We start from the raw sequence: 20,675 nt of genomic DNA, 5'->3' as shown, positions 1-20,675 counted from the left end.
TTTACTAGTTCTGTTGAGAACCCTCTGGAACTTAATAGTTGCCTCTCAAATTCCACGCCGTCAAGTGAAGACCTTTCACTTGCGGGTGGAAAAAGGGGCCTTGGTACAGCAGCTCCTTGTCTGATGGGAGGATCCAAGGATCGCATAGGCACATGGTCTGGAGACAAGAGAACCATGGTCTTTTCGGCCAGAATGGTGCAATGAGGATTACTCTTGCCTGTTCCCTCCTGATCTTTCTGATCACTAGAGGAATCAGAGACATTGGAGGAAAGGCATATGCCAGTCTGAACCGCCAAGGATGGTGGAGAGAGTCCAACATATCTGGGTGATCCCTGGTGTTCAGGGAAGCGAACCTTTGTACTTGCCGGTTGTCTCTTGTGGCAAATAGGTCGATTTGTGGTATCCCCCATGCTTCTGTTATCCTTCTGAATATGGATTTGTTTAAGGTCCATTCTCCTTGACGCAACTCGTTTCTGCTGAGGTAGTCTGCCCTGATGTTCTCTACACCTTTGATGTGCAGGGCTGTTAAGGATGTTAGATGAGCCTCTGCCAGCTGAAAGATGTTTGCAGCTATGGTCATCAGACTTCCTGACTTTGTACCACCCTGACGGTTCAAGTATGCCACTGCGGTGGAATTGTCTGAGTAAATTCTTACATTTGTTCCATGAATCTGCGGAAGAAAATGATATAAGGCACATTCTATTGCTTTTAACTCCTTCCAGTTGGAGGAACATATTAATTCTGTCTGATCCCAAGTATTTTGGGCCAGATTGTCTTCCATATGTGCTCCCCACCCAATAGGGCTGGCGTCGGTGGTAATTATTTTAGACGGGTCTATTATCCATGGCACACCCCGTGATAGGTGGTCCATGTCTAGCCACCAGGATAGCGATTCTAAGACATTACTGGAAAGAGTTATTCTACTTTCTAAATAACCGTCTTTCCCCTGAGCCGACAATACTTCGTACTGCAATTGACGGGTATGGAATTGTGCCCAAGGTACAGCAGGGATACATGATGATAATGACCCCAGTAAGGACATGGCCTTTCTTAGTGTCATGTAGGGTTTGCGTATTGCGTCTGATACCTTTGATTGTATAGTCAACCTCTTTGACTGAGGAAGAAAGCATTTCTGACTTACGGAGTCTAGCTGGATTCCTAGAAATGTCTGAACGGTTTCTGGATTCAGCCGAGATTTTTCGAAGTTGACGATCCAACCTAACTCCTGTAGGGACGAGATCGTATTAGATAAACGAGTTTTACATTGAAGTGCAGAGCTTCCTACCACTAGAAAGTCATCTAGGTAGGGTATTATCAAGGTATCTCGTTGGCGTAGATGAGCCATCACTTCTAGTATCACCTTAGTGAAGACGCGGGGAGCCATAGAAAGCCCAAATGGCATTGCAACATATTGAAAGTGACGAACCTTTCCCTCCAGGGTGACTGCTACCCTTAGGTACTGCTGATGTTCGGCATGTATGGGAAGATGGTAATAGGCGTCCTTTAAGTCTATTCCGGCCATGACACACCTAGGGAATAAGAGTTTTATGGTAGAACTAATGGATTCCATTTTGAAGGTATGATTACGCAGGAAAGAATTTAATTTTTTAAGATTTATGATGGTTCTAAATGAACCATCTGGTTTATTAATCAGGAATAAAGGGGAGTAGAACCCTTTCCCTTTTTGATCCTGGGGAACTTCAATCAGGACTTTCTTAGATAGAAGAGATAGGATCTCTATTTCTAGAGCCCTCTGTTGGTCCTGACCTTTTGGAGATGTTATTATGAAGGAATCCCAAGGGATTCGATCAAATTCTAATTTAAGGCCGTATTGCACAATGTCCAGAATCCACTGGCTGGATGTTATCTGTCCCCATTGGGGAAGAAAAAATTTTAATCTGCCGCCTACTTCCTGGTTAGCGGTATTTACGTCTCGGATTATGGGACCCGCTAAAAAAGGCACCTTTTTGCTTTGGGTCCTTCGACTCCCATCGCTCTCTTTGTTCAAGCGGCTTGTTCCTAGTAAAGGGGCGTCTCCTGAAGGCTCTCCTGTAGGATGGAAGATACTGGTTAGGGAAGCCTTTCTTCCTTTCACCTGCTTTATTCAGGAGTTCATCCAGCGTCTTCCCAAAAAGGAACTCACCCTGACAGGGAATCGCACAAAGTTTCGCTTTAGCTTGTGCGTCCCCCTTCCAATTCTTTAGCCAGAGTGCACGCCGGGCTGTGTTGACTAGGCCGGCTGACCTGGCTGCAAGACGTAGCGAGTCCACTGAGGCATCAGCTAGGAATGCTACTGCTTCTTTAATTTGAGGCAATTTCAGCAGGATAGATTCCCTCGAAGTTTTGCCTCTAATCTGTTCCTCCAATTGCTCCGTCCATACTAGTAGAGATCTTGCAGTACAGGTACTAGATATGGCGGGCCTGAACGCCCCCGTATTGACTTCCCATGACCTCTTTAGTAAAGCTTCTGCTTTACGGTCCAGCGGGTCTGTTAGGACCCCTGAATCCTCCACTGGTAGGACCGACTGTTTGGTTGTGGAGGCTACCGCAGCATCAACTTTTGGCACCTTTGACCAGGTGTTTAGGTCTTCATCGCTGAAGGGATAGCGCCTTTTAGAGGATGATGGTAAAAACCCTCTATTCTGCTTGTCCCACTCCTTTTTGACAATATCTTTGATGGTTTGTATGACGGGGAAGGACCTACGTTTCTTCTGTCCTAACCCCGCAAACATTATGTCCTGTGCTGATTTCTTTTCTTTCCCATCTGGGCACCCCATCGTGCTCCTGACAGATTTTATTAAATTGTCCACATTACTGTTGGGAAGACAAAGTCCCCCTTCAGTCTCGGATGAGCTCGGCTGAGATCCCTCTTCGTCTGAAGAAATACATACACCCTCTGACTCCGAACTAACCGGAGACCGGGACCTGCTAGGCTGACGGGTACTGGCGCTACTTGTCTGCGCCAAACCCTGCATCTCTTCTCGGATAATAGCTCTGACATCTGAGGGAGTCATGATATTTTCCTGCCGTAGAGTTTGCATGATACACTCTGCACACAGTTTTTTGGCATAATCATCCGGGAGGGGCTGCGTACATAAAGCACACTCTTTATGCTTAGATTTGTGTGTCCTTTTCTTAGTCTAGAGGAAGGATACAGGAGGAACATATATCAGCATATAGGAAGAGACTCTTTCAAAAACTCACCCAGTGAAGCTGACAGGTACCGGTTCTGGAGGCGGAATTCGTTTGGTGGTAGAACTCTTCTCTGGAGGTCGGCCACCACTCTTTGTGCTGCTCCTCGTGCTTCTCTCCCTGCTGGGAGAGCGCTGTTGCACTGCGGGCAGGTGCGCTTCGTCGGCCGGTGAAGCCATTTCACACACACCGGCCCGACGCTAGCGCTGCATTTTTAAACTTGCCGCCCATTCTCCTGCCTCCCCGGACCAACCCGGAAGTGCTCCCGCGACTTCCGGGTTAGACGCGCCGCTCTCACCACCATGCGGCCGCCAGAGGCTATTAAGCCGGCCGCTGCAGCGCGCGCGTCCTCACAGTGCCGGCCGGACCTACGGTGACCGGACCCGGACCGTGGATGTTTGGCCAGACGAGGGGGGAGGCTGCAAGCAGGGGCTCCCCCGCCGCTGCTTCTGGTACCGCAGCCCCTGCCGTTCCCACAGAAACCGGCGCAGGCGGGTGCATGGCCCAGGGATCCTCTTCATCTGTAGGTAAGCCGGGTCCCTGTAGGAACAGGAAACCTAAACTGAGGAGGAGGAGAGGGGACCGCCTCCTTTTATTCTGTAGGTTTCCTGTTCCTATGGGCGGATCCCTCTCTCTCATGTGGGGTGCTGTCGTGGCGAAGGGTAAAAAATATTCTTTTTATAAAATGTTATGCATGTCCAAGAAACAAGATTATTCTAACAAGCATGCGGAGGGGTTACATCAGACTTCAATGACATTATTACCAGATTTCACAGGCAAGGATTCGGCCAACTTCTGTGTCCCTGCCCTCCTCCGATGCTGCTGGACAGAACTGTCAATCATCTGGAGCGTTCCACCCACGACAAACAGAGCCGGAAGGCAGATCCGCAGGGCATTCCCAAAGAGGACAAGGCAGAACAACAATTTGGGGGCCCTGCACCTTCTTAACCTTCTTTTGCTGCGATCATAGCAACTTGGTTAGTTCCCTCAAAACCGATGGGACATGCAGGAAATGCCAAGAATCCGGCATGTTTATATATCTATATATTTAGTTATCTACATGCTTTGAAAGAGGTGCGGTATGCAAACTAGTTTCTTGGAGTCATGCAGGTAGAGCCGCTCCAGTCAGTCATGACAGTTATCCCCAAATAATCCACATTCTGACCTGAAGAGGTCCCTTCAGCAGGGAAACACCATGACCTGCCATGAATCCTATTCTGACAGAATAATGGCAATTGGCAAATGCACAGGGTGACAAAGCCGGGGCATGAATACACAACTTCAATGCACATGCACCGGAGCCAGCCGATGTAGCTGTATATTCAAGATTAAGAACGGCTTGTGAGTGTGTTGATTAGTGGTTGTCCACTACTTTTACATTAATTACCTAGCCTAAGGATGTTCCATCAATGTCTGACAACCAACCAGCAGTTATTGGTGGTGGCCACCGGCCGGAAGTACTCACTTGCGGAGCTGCTCCGTCATCTAGTAGTGACTGGGGTTTGGTACTACACATCTGCCTCCTATTCAAATCAATAGGAGCAGGATGTGTAGTACCAAACCCCGGCCACTACAAGGAGGCAGAGCAGCTCGTCAAGTGAGTACTTCCGGCTGGAGAGCAGGGGTGCCAGGTGTCGGACCCAGGCTGATCAGACACTGATAAACTACCCTAAGAATAGGTTATCAATGTAAAAGTAATGGACAACCTCTTTAACCCCTTAACCCCCAAGGGTGGTTTGCATGTTAATGACCGGGCCAATTTATACAATTCTGACCACTGTCCCTTTATGAGGTTATAACTCTGGAACGCTTCAATGGATCCTGGCGATTCCGACATTGTTTACTCGTGACATATTGTACTTCATGATAGTGGTAAAATTTCCTTGACATTACTTGCGTTTATTTGTGAAAAAAAAACGGCAATATGTCAAAAATTTTGAAAATTTTGCAATTTTCCAACTTTGAATTAAATCAGAGATACAGTATGTTACACAAAATACTTAATTTTGGGACAATTTTTTTTTTGTTAGGTAGTTATAAGGGTTAAAAGTTGACCAGCAATTTCTCATTTTTACCATTTTTTTTTTTTTTTTTAGGGACCACATCTCATTTGAAGTCACCTTGAGGGGTCTATATGCTAGAAAATACCCAATTGTGACACCATTCTAAAAACTGCACCCCTCAAGGTGCTCAAAACCACATTCAAGAAGTTTATTAACCCTTCAGGTGTTTCACAGGAATTTTTGGAATGTTTAAATTAAAAAATGAACATTTAACTTTTTTTCACAAAAAATGTACTTCAGATTCAATTTAATTTTATTTTCCCACTGGTAACAGAAGTTGGACCATAAAAGTTGTTGTACAATTTGTTTTGAGTACGCAGATACCCCATATGTGGGGGTAAACCACTGTTTGGGCGCATGACAGAGCTCGGAAGGGAAGGAGCGCCGTTTGACTTTTCAATGCAAAATTGACTGGAATTGAGATGGGACGCCATATTACGTTTGGAGAGCCCCTGATGTGCCTAAACATAGAAACCCCACACAAGTGACACCATTTTGGAAAGAAGACCCCCTAAGGAACTTATCTAGATGTGTGGTGAGCACTGACCCACCAAGGGCTTCACAGAAATTTATAATATAGAGCAGTAAAAATAGAAAATCATTTTTTCACAAAAATGATCTTTTCGTCCCCAATTTTTAATTTTCCCAAGGGTAACAGGAGAAATTAGACCACAAAAGTTGTTGTCCAATTGGTCCCGAGTACGCTGATACGGCGGGGGGGGGGGGGGGGAACCACCTTCTGGGCACATGGGAGGGCTCGGAAGGGAAGGAGCGCTGTTTGGAATACAGACTTAGATGGAATGGTCTGCAGGCGTCACATTGCGTTTGCAGAGCCCCTGATGTACCCGAACAGTAGAAACCCCCCCACAAGTGACCCCATATTGGAAACTAGACCCCCCCAAGGAACTTATCTAGATGTGTTGAGAACTTTGAACCCCCAAGTGTTTCACTACAGTTTATAACGCAGAGCCGTGAAAATAAATCTTTTTTCCCCCCACAAAAATGATATTTTAGCCCCAAATTTTATTTTCCCCAAGAAGTTTATTAACCCTTCAGGTGTTTCACAGGAATTTTTGGAATGTTTAAATAAAAAATAAAAAAATGAACATTTAACTTTTTTTCACAAAAAATGTACTTCAGATTCAATTTTATTTTATTTTCCCAAGGGTAACAGGAGAAATTGGACCCCAAAAGTTGTTGTCCAATTTGTCCTGAGTACGCTGATACCCCATATGTTGGGTTAAACCCCTGTGTGGGCACACGGGAGAGCTCGGAAGGGAAGGAGCACTGTTTGACTTTTTCAACGCAGAATTGGCTGGAATTGAGATCGGACGCCATGTCACGTTTGGAGAGCCCCTGATGTGCCTAAACAGTGGAAACCCCACAATTATAACTGAAACCCTAATCCCGACACACCCCCCAACCCCGACACACACCCCAACCCTAATCCCAACTGTAAATATAATCCAAACCCTAACCCTAACTTTAGCCCCAACCCTAAGGCTACGCGCACACGTTGCAGATTTTGCTGCGGATCTACATCCGCAGTGCGGTTTACCTGCGGATTTTGTAAAAACAGTGCAGAAAGATCCGCACACCAATCCGCAACATGTGCACATAGCCTAACCCTAACTGTAGCCCTAACCCTAACGGAAAAATAGAAATAAATACATTTTTTTTTATTTTATTTTTCCCTAACTAAGGGGGTGATAAAGGAGGGTTCGATTTATAAGCAGTTTATACCTTGTGGGAATAAAAGGACTAGAAATAGGAAAAACCCAATGTGGCTAAACAAAGAAGTAAGACAGGCAATTAACAGTAAAAAGAAAGCATTTGCACTACTAAAGCAGGATGGCACCATTGAAGCTCTAAAAAACTATAGGGAGAAAAATACTGTATCTAAAAAACTAATTAAAGCTGCCAAAAAGGAAACAGAGAAGCACATTGCTAAGGAGAGTAAAACTAATCCCAAACTGTTCAACTATATCAATAGTAAAAGAATAAAAACTGAAAATGTAGGCCCCTTAAAAAATAGTGAGGAAAGAATGGTTGTAGATGACGAGGAAAAAGCTAACATATTAAACACCTTCTTCTCCACGGTATTCACGGTGGAAAATGAAATGCTAGGTGAAATCCCAAGAAACAACGAAAACCCTATATTAAGGGTCACCAATCTAACCCAAGAAGAGGTGCGAAACCGGCTAAATAAGATTAAAATAGATAAATCTCCGGGTCCGGATGGCATACACCCACGAGTACTAAGAGAACTAAGTAATGTAATAGATAAACCATTATTTCTTATTTTTAGTGACTCTATAGCGACAGGGTCTGTTCCGCAGGACTGGCGCATAGCAAATGTGGTGCCAATATTCAAAAAGGGCTCTAAAAGTGAACCTGGAAATTATAGGCCAGTAAGTCTAACCTCTATTGTTGGTAAAATATTTGAAGGGTTTCTGAGGGATGTTATTCTGGATTATCTCAATGAGAATAACTGTTTAACTCCATATCAGCATGGGTTTATGAGAAATCGCTCCTGTCAAACCAATCTAATCAGTTTTTATGAAGAGGTAAGCTATAGGCTGGACCACAGTGAGTCATTGGACGTGGTATATCTTGATTTTTCCAAAGAGTTTGATACCGTGCCGCACAAGAGGTTGGTACACAAAATGAGAATGTTTGGTCTGGGGGAAAATGTGTGTAAATGGGTTAGTAACTGGCTTAGTGATAGAAAGCAGAGGGTGGTTATAAATGGTATAGTCTCTAACTGGGTCGCTGTGACCAGTGGGGACCGCAGGGGTCAGTATTGGGACCTGTTCTCTTCAACATATTCATTAATGATCTGGTAGAAGGTTTACACACAGTAAAATATCGATATTTGCAGATAATACAAAACTATGTAAAGCAGTTAATACAAGAGAAGATAGTATTCTGCTGCAGATGGATCTGGATAAGTTGGAAACTTGGGCTGAAAGGTGGCAGATGAGGTTTAACAATGATAAACGTAAGGTTATACACATGGGAAGAAGGAATCAATATCACCATTACACACTGAACGGGAAACCACTGGGTAAATCTGACAGGGAGAAGGACTTGGGGATCCTAGTTAATGATAAACTTACCTGGAGCAGCCAGTGCCAGGCAGCAGCTGCCAAGGCAAACAGGATCATGGGGTGCATTAAAAGAGGTCTGGATACACATGATGAGAGCATTATACTGCCTCTGTACAAATCCCTAGTTAGACCGCACATGGAGTACTGTGTCCAGTTTTGGGCACCGGTGCTCAGGAAGGATATAATGGAACTACAGAGAGTACAAAGGAGGGCAACAAAATTAATAAAGGGGATGGGAGAACTACAATACCCAGATAGATTAGCAAAATTAGGATTATTTAGTCTAGAAAAAAGACGACTGAGGGGCGATCTAATAACCATGTATAAGTATATAAGGGGACAATACAAATATCTCGCTGAGGATCTGTTTATACCAAGGAAGGTGACGGGCACAAGGGGGCATTCTTTGCGTCTGGAGGAGAGAAGGTTTTTCCACCAACATAGAAGAGGATTCTTTACTGTTAGGGCAGTGAGAATCTGGAATTGCTTGCCTGAGGAGGTGGTGATGGCGAACTCAGTCGAGGGGTTCAAGAGAGGCCTGGATGTCTTCCTGGAGCAGAACAATATTGTATCATACAATTATTAGGTTCTGTAGAAGGACGTAGATCTGGGGATTTATTATGATGGAATATAGGCTGAACTGGATGGACAAATGTCTTTTTTCGGCCTTACTAACTATGTTACTATGTATGTTACTATGTTACTATGATTTTCTATTTATAGCAGGTTTCTATAGCAGGTTTTTATAGCAGGTTTTTAGGTTTGGCAGCTGTCACACAATAAAAGACGTTTTTAATTGCAAAAAAATAGTTTTTACGTTACCACATTTTGAGAGCTACAATTTTTCCATATTTTGGTCCACGGTGAGGTCTTGTTTTTTGCGGGACAAGTTGATGTTTTTATTGGTACCATTTTTGGGCACATGACATTTTTTGATCGCTTTTTATTCCGATTTTTGATAGGCAGAATGAACAACCACCAGCAATTCATTAATTACTTTTGGGGGGAGGGCATTTATACCGCTCCACGTTAGGTTAAATTGATAAAGCAGTTTTATTCTTCGGGTCAGTACGATTACAGCGATACCTCATTTATATTTTTTTATGTTTTGGCGCTTTTATACAATAAAAACTATTATAGAAAAAATTATTTTTGCATCACTTTATTCTGAGGGCTATAACTTTTTTGCTGATGACGCTGTATGGCGGCTCGTTTTTTGTGGGACAAGATGACTTTTCAGCGGTACCATGGATATTTATATCCGTCTTTTTGAGCGCGTTATTCCACTTTCTGTTCAACGGTATGATAAAGCATTGTTTTTTGCCTCTTTTACAATGTTCACTGAAGGGGTTAATTAGTGGAACAGTTTCATAGGTCGGGTCGTTACGGACGCGACGATACTAAATGTGTACTTTTGTTTTTTTATTTAGATAGAGAAATGTATTGGAATTTTTTTTTTTTTTTTTTTTACACGTTAATATATTTTATTTTTACTTTAGTTCGTCCGAGGGTGGGACATGTTATAGTGTCAGATCGCTGATCTGACACTTTGCAAAGCACTGTGTCAGATCAGCAATTTGACAGACAGTGCAGGAGGCTTCCCGGCGCCTGTTCTTAGCAGGCGCCTGCAAGCCACCTCCCTGCAGGACCCGGATGCAGCCCCGCAGCCATTTTGGATCCGGGGCCTGCGGGGAGGAGGACGGAGGAGACTCTCAGAACAACGCGATAACATAGCGTTGTTTCGAGGGTCTCAGGGAAGCACGCAGGGAGCCCCCTCCCTGCTCGATGCCTCTTTATGCTGCGATCATGTTTGATCGCAGTGTTCCGAGGGTTAAAGTGCTGGAGCGGTCCGTGACCGCTCCTGGCACATAGTGTCGGATGTCAGCTGTAATAATCAGCTGACACCCGGCTGCGCTCCCTCCGTGAGCCCGGTCGATCGCATATGACGTACTATCCCGTCACCGGGAATTAAGTCCCAGGTCACCTCGACACCTAAACACCTTGGAACATTTTTCATTTTCAATTTTTCACTTAACTTCCTAAATTCAAAGTAATGCCACTTTCTAAGCTTCGTTAAAACATTTCTACCATTTTGCTGCTGCAGTTTCTGTAAATCCTCTATCCAGCTAAAAAAAAAAAAAAAAAAAAAATTGTCAGCACTCCCGCTTTTAAACGCAGCTCTTTCCCTTCTTTCAGTGTTAGAGATAGACGGTAGGGAGAAAGCTGTGCAAAAACCTCCACAGGCTGGAGTGGGGAAAAGAAAATAGGCTGTAAATAAAGACAAACTATGCTAATGTATGAGCGAATGAAGACAGCAGTCACCTCGATACACACACAGTTCAAACCAAGCCAATAATACTGGGGGGGGGGGGGGGGGGGGGGAGACAGACCTCGCATCCAGCCTATATTACTGAGAGACACAGACCTCACATCTAGCCTATTATACTGGGGAAGACAGAGCCCACATCCAGCCTATATTACTGGAAGAGACTCACAGAGCCCACATCCAGCCTATATTACTGGGAGAAGTACCGTTCACATCCAGCCTATATTAGTGGGAGAGACACACAGAGCTCACATCCAGGCTATATTATTGGGAGAGAGACAGAGCTCACATCCAGCCTATATTACTGGGAGAGACAGGCATAACTCACATGCAGCCTATATTACTGGGAGAGACGTGAAACAACGTGCAGAGCCTGACTGCTGCCTGCAAGTCAGGTGCTGCAGGGGACATCCCTTTGTCAGTAAGGTGGAGAGGGACCGCCCGCCTGCTTCCATCACCGCTGTTCTTCAGTGGTGGTGCAGTGGGGGCTGCATGGACGCCATCAATGCCTCTATCCTATAGGGGGATCACTCCTTTAGGATGGGACAGGGCTATGGTCCGACTCAAGTAGGCATGGCTGCAGAAGGGGGTACATGCAGGTGACACCATGTTCCCGTCTGTTGATGGTGTGGGGAGAGCGGTGCCCTAAAGACATATCTTCAATCTGTGCAGGAGGGGGTACGTGGAGGCAACACTCCACGTTCCAGCCTGTTGGTTTGGGAAGATCGGACCTTTGAAAGGATCCGTCGCCCCTATATTCCTTGTAAAAAAAAAAAAAGAAAATTGTAAAAAGTAAAAAAATAATGATAGTCTGAAGACCAGACTAATGTAAAAATAATAAATTATACTTATACTTGAGTATATACTGTATACTTTTGTAAAAATAAAAATCTCCCAAAAACGGTAATTAGACCTACCAGTAATTGTATTTCCAGGAATCCATCCTGACAGCACCACTGGAGGACGTCCTTCTTACCCTCAGTGGGACAGGAACAACAAGCGGTTAAAAGGACCCTCCCCACTCCACCCACCAGTGATTTTCCAAGTACCACATCTGGATGGATGCAAAAAAGAATTTTATTCAACAAATTTACACCAATGTTACATCACATTAGTCTATAATACAAATTTGCAGTGGGAGGGAATTAGTAGTGCTGTCAGGATGGATTCCTGGAAATACAGTTACCGGTAGGTCTAATTACCGTTTTCCAGTTCACCACCTGAAAGAACCATTGGAGGAATACCAAAGCATGGTAAACTAGGGTGGGACTACTGCATGTAATACTTTTCTACCAAAAGCTGACTGCTCTGATGAGACATCTAGTTTATAATGTCTGGCAAAAGTAGAAAGACTTGTCAAAGTCGCAGCCCTACAGATCTGCTCCGCTGAAGCTCCCCCCCCCTCTGCCCATGATGTAGCAATAGCTCGGGTTGAGTGGGCTCTAAGGATATCTGGGGGATCCTTCCCTTGGGCTGTATACGCTAGGTTTACAGTAGTCTTAATCCACCTAGCAATGGTTGACTTTGCTGCCTTACAACCTTTATTTGGTCCCCTGTACTGTATGACAGGTTCGTGTCTTGTCTCCACCCTTCAGTCGCCCCTACGTATTTCACAACTGTCTCTCTAACGTCAAGGTTATGATAGACCCCTTCCTTCGTGTTTCTACGGTGTTGGCAGAATGAGGGAAGAATTATTTCTTGGTTTATGTTTGTAGACGAGACTACCTTGGGGAGAAAGGCTGGATTAAGTCTTAAGACTATTCTGCCGTCAAAGATCCGGAGGTATGGATCCTGTATGGATAGAGCCTGCATTTCCCCTAATCTCTTAGCTAAAGTGATGGCCACTAGGAAGGCTGTTTTAAAGGAGAGATTGGCTATGTCCATGTCCTCTGATAATAAATATTGGAACCTGCACAGGGCATTAAGGACCAAATTTAGGTCCCATGGAGGAGACGATTTCCTCACAAGAGGTCTCATTCTTTGTATGACTCTAGCAAATCTTGCTATCCAAGGATGGGAGGCAAACGATGAGTCAAAGAACACACTAAGGGCCGCAATCTGTACTTTTAAGGTACTAGGCCGGAGGCCTTTCTTAAACCCAAGTAGTAAAAAGTCAAGGATTCTAGGAATGTCTGGTTTTGAGGTATCTACTGAGATCTCTCCTAGAAAAGAGCAATATCACTTCCAGATCTTGTTATAGATCGCTTAAGTCACCGACTTCCTGCTTGCCTGGAGTGTGGTGATAACCTCTTCTGACAGGTCTCTGGATCTTACGTCAGGCGTTCAGGATGCAGGCAGATAGTTGTAGCAAGTCCAGACCTTGGCACAGAAGGTCCTGCCTCTTCGGCAGGAGAATAGGTCTTTCTGTCAACATTCTGGATAGAAGAAAAAACCAGCTCCTCTTGGGCCAAAAGGGAACCACCAGGATTACTGTTGCTCTTTCATCCCGTATCTTCCCGAGTGTTCTCGGGATCAGTGGAAGGGGTGGAAAAGCGTACCTTCTCCCCAATGTTGAGACAGCGCGTCGACTCCCCTGCTCCCTCTAGAGGATAGAGAGAAAAATGTTCTGGCCTTTGCATTTGACCTGGTGGCAAAGAGATCCACTCGAGGGGTCCCCCACTGCTGGCACAGACTGTTAAACACTTCTGGATTCAATTCCCATTCTCTGGGATCTACTGTTCTGCTTAAAATAATCTTCTACCTGGTTTTTGGCACCCTCCAAGTGGACTGCCGAGATGGACCTGACAGATTTCTCTGCCCATCTGAAAATCTGGCCTGCCAAGTGCTGTAGAGATGGTGTCTTGGGTCTCCTTGGTGCCTTAGAAATGCCACCGCTGTTACATTGTCGGACAGAATCCTCACGTGTCTGTCTCTGACTTGAGACTGGGCCTGGTAGAGCACTTTCCAAATTGAATAAAGTTCTCTGAAGTTTGATGACTTGGCTGACATTTCTGGACTCCACTTCCCTTGGTAGTATGTCCTTCCTATGTACCCACCCCATCCGTACTGACTGACGTCTGTGGTAACAGTGACACAGGGACAGAGGTTCCATGGAACTCCCACCTTCAGGTTTTCCAGGACGGTCCACCAGGATAGGGACTTCTTTACTGAAGGAGAAAAATCATCTTCTCCAGAGAATTTTGCCTTCTGTCCCAAGATTTCAGAATCTGCTTCTGTAACCCCCGTGAGTGAAATTGGCTCCATTTCACACAGGGAATACAGGCCGTCATTAAGCCTAGGACCCTCATTGCTTCCCTTATAGAGTAAGTGCTTTTCCTGAACCGGTATATGTTCTCGATTAACGACTTCTGTCTTTCTTCTGGTAGAAAAGATGTTCTGGCGTTGGAATCTAATATGACCACCAAAAATATTATTCTGGAATTTGGAACTAGGCATCATTTTTCCCCAATTCACAATCCACTCCAGATCCTGTAGAATGGAGAGTGTGAAGTTGCGGTCGATCTTGAAAAGCTTCTCTTATCTCGCCATTATTAAAAAGTCATCTAGGTAAGGTACTATGGAAATACCTTGATTCCTTAGATATGCTACTACCTCTGACATTAGTTTGGTAAATATCCTTGGGGCCGAGGCTAGGCCGAAGGGGAGACACTTGAATTGAAAGTGATAAACTACCCCTTTGTTCGTCAGGGCGAATCTCAGAAATTTCTGGTAGCAAGCGTGTATTGGGACGTTGTAGTATGCACTCTTTAGATCCAAGGTGCACATCACCATGTCTTTGTCTAAGAGGTAGTGTGGACTTTATAGATTCCATCCTGAATCTCGTGTACCATATCCATCTGTTCAGGGGTTTCAGATTTATAATCGCCCGGGAGTCTCCTGATGGGTTTTTTGTTAATAGGTGTGAATAATGGCCCTTGCCTCTCTCTGAGATGGGTACTGGGACGATCGCGTCTATTTCTAACAACTCCTGGATGTCTGGCCAGATAGGGGAGTTTAAGAGGGGATAAGATCTTGTTACTATGAACCTTTCTGGAGGACTGGTGAATTCTAGTTTGTAACCCTGAGCAATCACCTGCAGAATTCATGGGTTTTTGGATATTTTCTGCCAGCCCACTAGAAATCTTTGTAACCGACCTCCCAATCTGATGTCATTTATTTGGTTTTCCTGAACCATGGAAGATGGAGTCTTTACCTTTTCCACCCCTGGGATATGACCATCTCCCAGTCTTCCCTTTCCCCCTGTAGTCTATCTTCTGACTAGGCCGGGATCTATGAAAGGGCTGGTATTTTTTTACTATTTTCCTCAGGGAACCTTTTCTTTTTGTCTGAGGCTCTTTCTAATATGTCGTCTAGAATAGGCCCAAACACTTTACCCATTGAGAACGGGATCCCACAAAGTTTATTCTTTGACTGAATATCGCCTGACCAAGTCTTTAGCCAGATCGCACTTCTGGCTGCATTGGAGGAGGATTCGCTTCTGGCAGCGAATTGTACAGATTCCGCCGAAGCGTCCGCCATGAAACCTGTTGCCAGCTTTAGTAACGGTAAGGATTTGAGGATAACATCTCTAGAGGTTTTAGCCTTGAGATGTTCTTCCAGATCATCCATCCATAGATGCATGGACCAGGCTAACGAGGTTGCAGCTATATTGGCCCGTATTATTGCCGCCGAGGATTCCCAAGTTCTCCTCAGCAGTCCATCCACTTTGCGATCCATTGGATCCTTCAACGCGGAGGAGTCCTCAAACGGAATCGCCGTCTTCTTTGCATCTTTTGCTAATGGCATCTATCTTAGGAACTTCATCCCAAACCTTTATATCCTCTGGATTATAAGGTAAATGTAGTCTAAAGTCTCTAGGTACCACTAGCCTTTTCTCCGCCTCCTGCCATTCTTCCAATATCATGGAACGGATATGATTATTAACCGGAAAAACTTTTGTAAGTTGAGCATGCAGACCGTCAAACATTTCATCATGAATTGAGGTTTCCTCTCGAGTGTCCTGTAACTGCATGGTGTTACGTACTGCATGTAGGAGTTCATCCGTATCTGCTGCCGAGAAGAGATATTTCTTTCCTCTTCCTAATGGTTCTTCTCTTTCTTCTTGATCCGACTCCTCCGTATCTTCTTGGTCAGAAGGACTGAACTCCCTCGGTCTTTTCCGCGATGTTTGCGGTTCTCTCTGGCTGGTCTGGGAAAGAACCTCCTGACGTATCACTGCTCTCATTAGTTAATAATGAATTTTGTTCTTCTCCGACGATTTTAGATGTGCATGACTTGCAGGGCGGTTTCCGACAGTTCTCCAGGAATCTAGCTGCACAAAATTGGACATTTATTCTTCCCAGCCTTTCTTTTCAGGTGCAGGGTTGGAAGGCTCTCCCTAAAATACACAGAGACCACCGAATAGGGGGATAGGGGTATAGACAGGAGCATTGTAGTATGGCTTTGAACATCCTACTCACTTGCCCCTGTGACTGCTCTGGCCCCTCAGGTCTGGCAGATTCCTCCATTATGCAGGTACACTAGCCGGGTGCTCCAACAGGATGGCCGGCGGCACATAGCTCCCCATACCCCATTTTTATATTGCTCTTTACCTGGTTGATCCTGCCCTCCTTACCGCGTCCCACGCGGTCTGACCGTGCTGGAAGGCCTCTCCTGAGGCCGGCGCTCGTCGCGACCGGAAGTGACGTGGCCGCTGGACCTGGAGGCTGGAAGAGGCTGCCGCGCTGAGAGCGGCCACCACATGCTGAAATCGGCCGCCGTGTTGGAGATTGCCGCCTCATACACCCCCCCAGCAGACAGGCGCCCGGACCGTCAGCCCCCAGTATGGAGGAAAGGGACCCGACCCCAGGAGCAGCGCTACACTGGGGAGGCTGAGGGAGAGTTCTTCCGTCTGCGCATGCCCGGCAGGAAATGTCTCGTCTTTCCTAGCCGGGACTGCAGAAAAATGTAAAAAGGACACACTTCCGCCGTTACGTCGCGCAGACGCTTTGTGACGGGCGACTACCACCGGAAATGTGAAAGTAGCCTAACTACGCATGTGTACTAATTTAAATAATCTCTTCCATTATTTCATCTCGAAGTTTGCGTCCAATGCAGTTCTTGCGATGTGATCAGCTGACCGCGAGAACTGCTGTGCACGTGACCGCCGGGGTTATCTCCGGTCACTAGCAAAGTTCTCACAGTCACCTGATTGTGAGAAATGCAGTGAAGGTGACCGCCGGAGACAGAGTTATCTCCAGTGGTCATTTATAAGATCTGCCACCATCATGCCACCATTCAGCCAAAGGCATCCAGATTTAGCAGAGCTGGACTCGTCGTGGCACACTCGATAATTGGACTACGTTGGACAGAGTATTTGTGTTGGTTTATTTTTTTGTGTGTAAGAGATCGAGGGATTCGGGGTTTAGGCGTTGCAGTAAGTATGGTTAATTAAGAATATTAAAGGACTTTATTCTGGCCTTGTCTATATTTAACATTACAATTATAGGATTAGTAATGGATAGGTGTCTTATAGACTCCTCTCCATTACTAAGCCGTGGGCTTGATGTCACCGGCAATACAAAGGTGGCATCAACCACACATATTACCACACTTGCCAATGCTACAGGGAAGTGGGAAGAGCCGGGTAAAGTGCCACAATTGGCGCATCTTTGGATGTGCCAGTGTCACCCAGGGAAACTTCCTGCTGCTGCCGGCGGTCACGTGTGCCGATACTCAAGAGAAATATTCATGGAATGGGTTGAATATTCATGTCTCTTGAGTATCAGCACATGTGACCGCCAGCAGCAGCAGGAAGTTTCCCTGGGTGACACTTTTCGCAAGAGAGCAAATGAATACTGTTTTACACGAACATAGTCCCAGCGTGCAGAGCATTGAGTATTCTGGCAGCTGTGCTCTGCTTGTGAGCAGCGCATGACGTCCCTGCCATGTGCCGCTTACAAGCATAAAGCAGTTGCTGGCATCGGAACAGGATGCTGCGAGGGAGCTCCGGGAAGGTAAGTATAATGGTTTGTTCTTTTTCATGTTTTCTGATGGGGCCATGCATACCAGGATAGTGGTGGGGGCCAATCATACCAGAATGCCATTAAAAGAAATGAATATTCATTGCCCTCCACACCCATGGGCGTGGAATGCAGTGAATATTCATTTCTCTTTAACAGCGGGCACATGAGTTAGCAGCAGTAGCCAGCTCCTGCCTCTGTGACCCACTGCTCTGCTGAAACCGCTCCACTACCTCCCCACCATAGCCAGAATCGGTACATCCAGACCATGAGACAGCCCCATTATCCTCTACATTTTTGGAGTAAAAAAAGTGTGTCATAGTCCAAAAAATACAGTATATGTCGTAAAATCCCCCAAAGTGAGACCATTTTAAAAACAGCACCCTTCAACGTATTCAAAACTGCTGTCAGGTAGTTTATTAACCATTCAGCTGCATTTCAGAAATAAAAAGTGTCATGACAGGAAGGAAAAATTTTATTTTTTTACCACCTCAATGTCGCTAACTTCTGAACAGGCAGCTATAGCTGGCAGATTCTAAGGCTGTTATGTAGCCATGAATTGCCATGGCAAAAATCCCAGGACCACACAATCATGATCTCCAGGTGCCGATGGGATTAAAGAGGTAGCCCCCATACTGTTAACCATTTAAACGCCATAGCCACTATTAGCAGCATATAAGGGGTTAAAAAGCCATGGTTGGTGCCAAAATCAATCAAGGCTGATACAGCAAGGTGTCAGCTATAGTATACAGCCGACAGCTGCTGAATTTTCACTTGTCAGGGGGCTGCTATTGTCTGATATGTGAAGTCAGTAAAAAGACATTGGCGGTCACTAAGGAGTTAAAGGGGATGTTGATGACTTCTAAAACTAATAGAATGGTCATTTATATCAGATTGCAGAGAGGTCCGACAACCGGCACCCTAAGCGATCAGCTGCCCCCACTGAGGTCCATGCACTGCGCAGTGACCGTTATCTCTTCCCATTGAAGTGGAGGTGTTCCCACAACAGCTGAGCTGGGGAGGTGCACATTACGAGGGGCGATCCAAAAGTAATGATAATCGGTTATTTCTATTGCACACAGAAATTAAAATAAAATGTTTTCTTCTCTCTTAGGTACCCACTAGTCCAGGAAAAAAAAAAAAATCACTTAAATAGACCACGATTCCCGGGAGCTACATTCTTTTGAATATGAACTGCCGAGGAGTGAACATCAAAATGGAAAAAAAACGAGCTCAGAGCTGTCATCAAATACTTCTTCTTGAAAAAAAGGACTACCAAAGACATACACAGCGACTTGGTGGAAACATTGGGGGACTCTTCTCCTCCATATTCCACAGTTGCATGGTGGGCCATGGAATTTAAGCTGGGAAGAACATCGACGGAAGATGAACATCGTGAAGGATGCCCATCCACGTCCCTCAATGAAAAAAAACGTGAAAAAAGTTGAAGTTGTATTGGCAGATCGAAGAGTGACTATCAGGCATGTAGCTGAGGTCACAGGGATCTCATGGCAGTATTCAAAGAATCCTTGCAAAAGAATTGCATATGAGAAAGGTCTCCACGTGTTGGGTGCCAAAAATGTTAACCGACGAGCAAAAGAAGAAACGAGTTGACATTTCAATAGCAAATCTCGAAAAGTTCCAAGCAGACAAGGAAAATATTTTGTCACGTTTTTTGACCATGGACGAGACCTGGATCCTCCACTTTGATCCCGAAACCAAACAACAATCGATGACATGGAAACGAGCCGACGAACCGACGCCGAAGAAATTCAAAGTGTCAAGCTCAGCAGGGAAGGTTATGGCATCCGTTTTTTGGGACGATGAAGGAATTATTATGGTGGACTATTTGGAGAAGGGAGCCACTACTACGGGCTCCTACTATGCAGAACAAATAAGAAGATTGTGGGATGCTATCAAGGAGAAAAGGCGCGGCAAACTGCGGGCTGGAGTGCTGTTTCACCAAGATAACGCGCCGGCTCACAAAGCTGCAGTTGCCATGGCTACCATTCAAGAAGCGGGCTTTGAACTGGTGGAACACCCCCCCTATTGGCCAGATCTAGCCCCCAGTGACTTCTTTCTCTTTCCTCGGCTCAAGGAACACCTCCGGGGCAAGAAATTTGACGACAATAGCGACATGATAACTGCTGTTGGGGATTTTTTTGAGGGTCAAGATCAAGAATTTTTTTCGAAGGGAATTCTAAGTTAAGAAAAGAGATGGACTAAATGTATACACTTGTTAGGAGACTATGTAGAAAAATAAAAACATTTTTTGACTATATTCATTGTGTTTAGTATTGATTATCATTACTTTTGGATCGCCCCTCGTATATATACACATACAAAAGGGTTGTCCACGACACACTGTGTAAGTTAAGGGTAACAAAAATAGGCGGCTCCAGCCGGAAAGTTTTTTTGAAGCCCTAAATTGCATGAACAAAAATTCCTGTGAATAAGCCACAACAGTCAGCAGTAGGCAAAATAATCCATCAAGAGTCACGTACCTGTGCAGATTTACCACAAGGCCCGTTTGAGAGAAATCGAGCAATTAAGAAGTACAGTTCTGCAATGGAAAAAAAAAATGAGATTAACAGATGCCGCTAATAAATGATTCATACAATAGCTGAAAAATAGGAGATAACTGACATTACACAATAATACCCAGAACATTATCATCAGGACTAAAAGCGCAATCTTCACTGCAGAGCAAAGGTACAGGGGGACGCAGACTTCTTGTAGAACCCCCTTACAATCTGCAATTAATCACCTCCCAGCACCAGCTTCTGAGCAATATAATTAGCATGGTGCTACAGTACCTTTCTAATCATTCTCCAGCTGGAAATACTTTAAAGGTGCGGTGCTGCTAGATTGATAGGTCTCTATGGGAGAGATCGGCCAATCCTCTATCTCAGCGCTGGGAGCAGTCGGCCGAGGCTGGACAACTCATCTCAGTCTATGATTTAGGGTCTTTAAAGTATATTTTTGGCGTTTAAGGAAAAAAAATATATATATCTCTGGCCGC

General features: G+C 45.1%; 1 protein-coding gene across 2 annotated transcripts in view; it reads right to left on the bottom strand.

The window, feature by feature from the left end:
• LOC138672596 (bromodomain and WD repeat-containing protein 1-like) overlaps positions 1-20,675 on the bottom strand; it is a 139,715-nt gene that overhangs the window by 105,386 nt on the left and 13,654 nt on the right. For both annotated transcript variants that reach the window (XM_069760732.1, XM_069760731.1), the window contains exon 2: positions 20,158-20,216. In XM_069760732.1, coding sequence (XP_069616833.1) covers positions 20,158-20,216 — 59 coding nt within the window. The remainder of the gene's footprint in view (positions 1-20,157; positions 20,217-20,675) is intronic.

The sequence above is a fragment of the Ranitomeya imitator genome, chromosome 3 (genome assembly GCF_032444005.1).
Source record: "Ranitomeya imitator isolate aRanImi1 chromosome 3, aRanImi1.pri, whole genome shotgun sequence".
Taxonomy (NCBI): Eukaryota; Metazoa; Chordata; class Amphibia; order Anura; family Dendrobatidae; genus Ranitomeya; species Ranitomeya imitator.
This window is presented reverse-complemented; position numbering and strand designations above follow the sequence as displayed.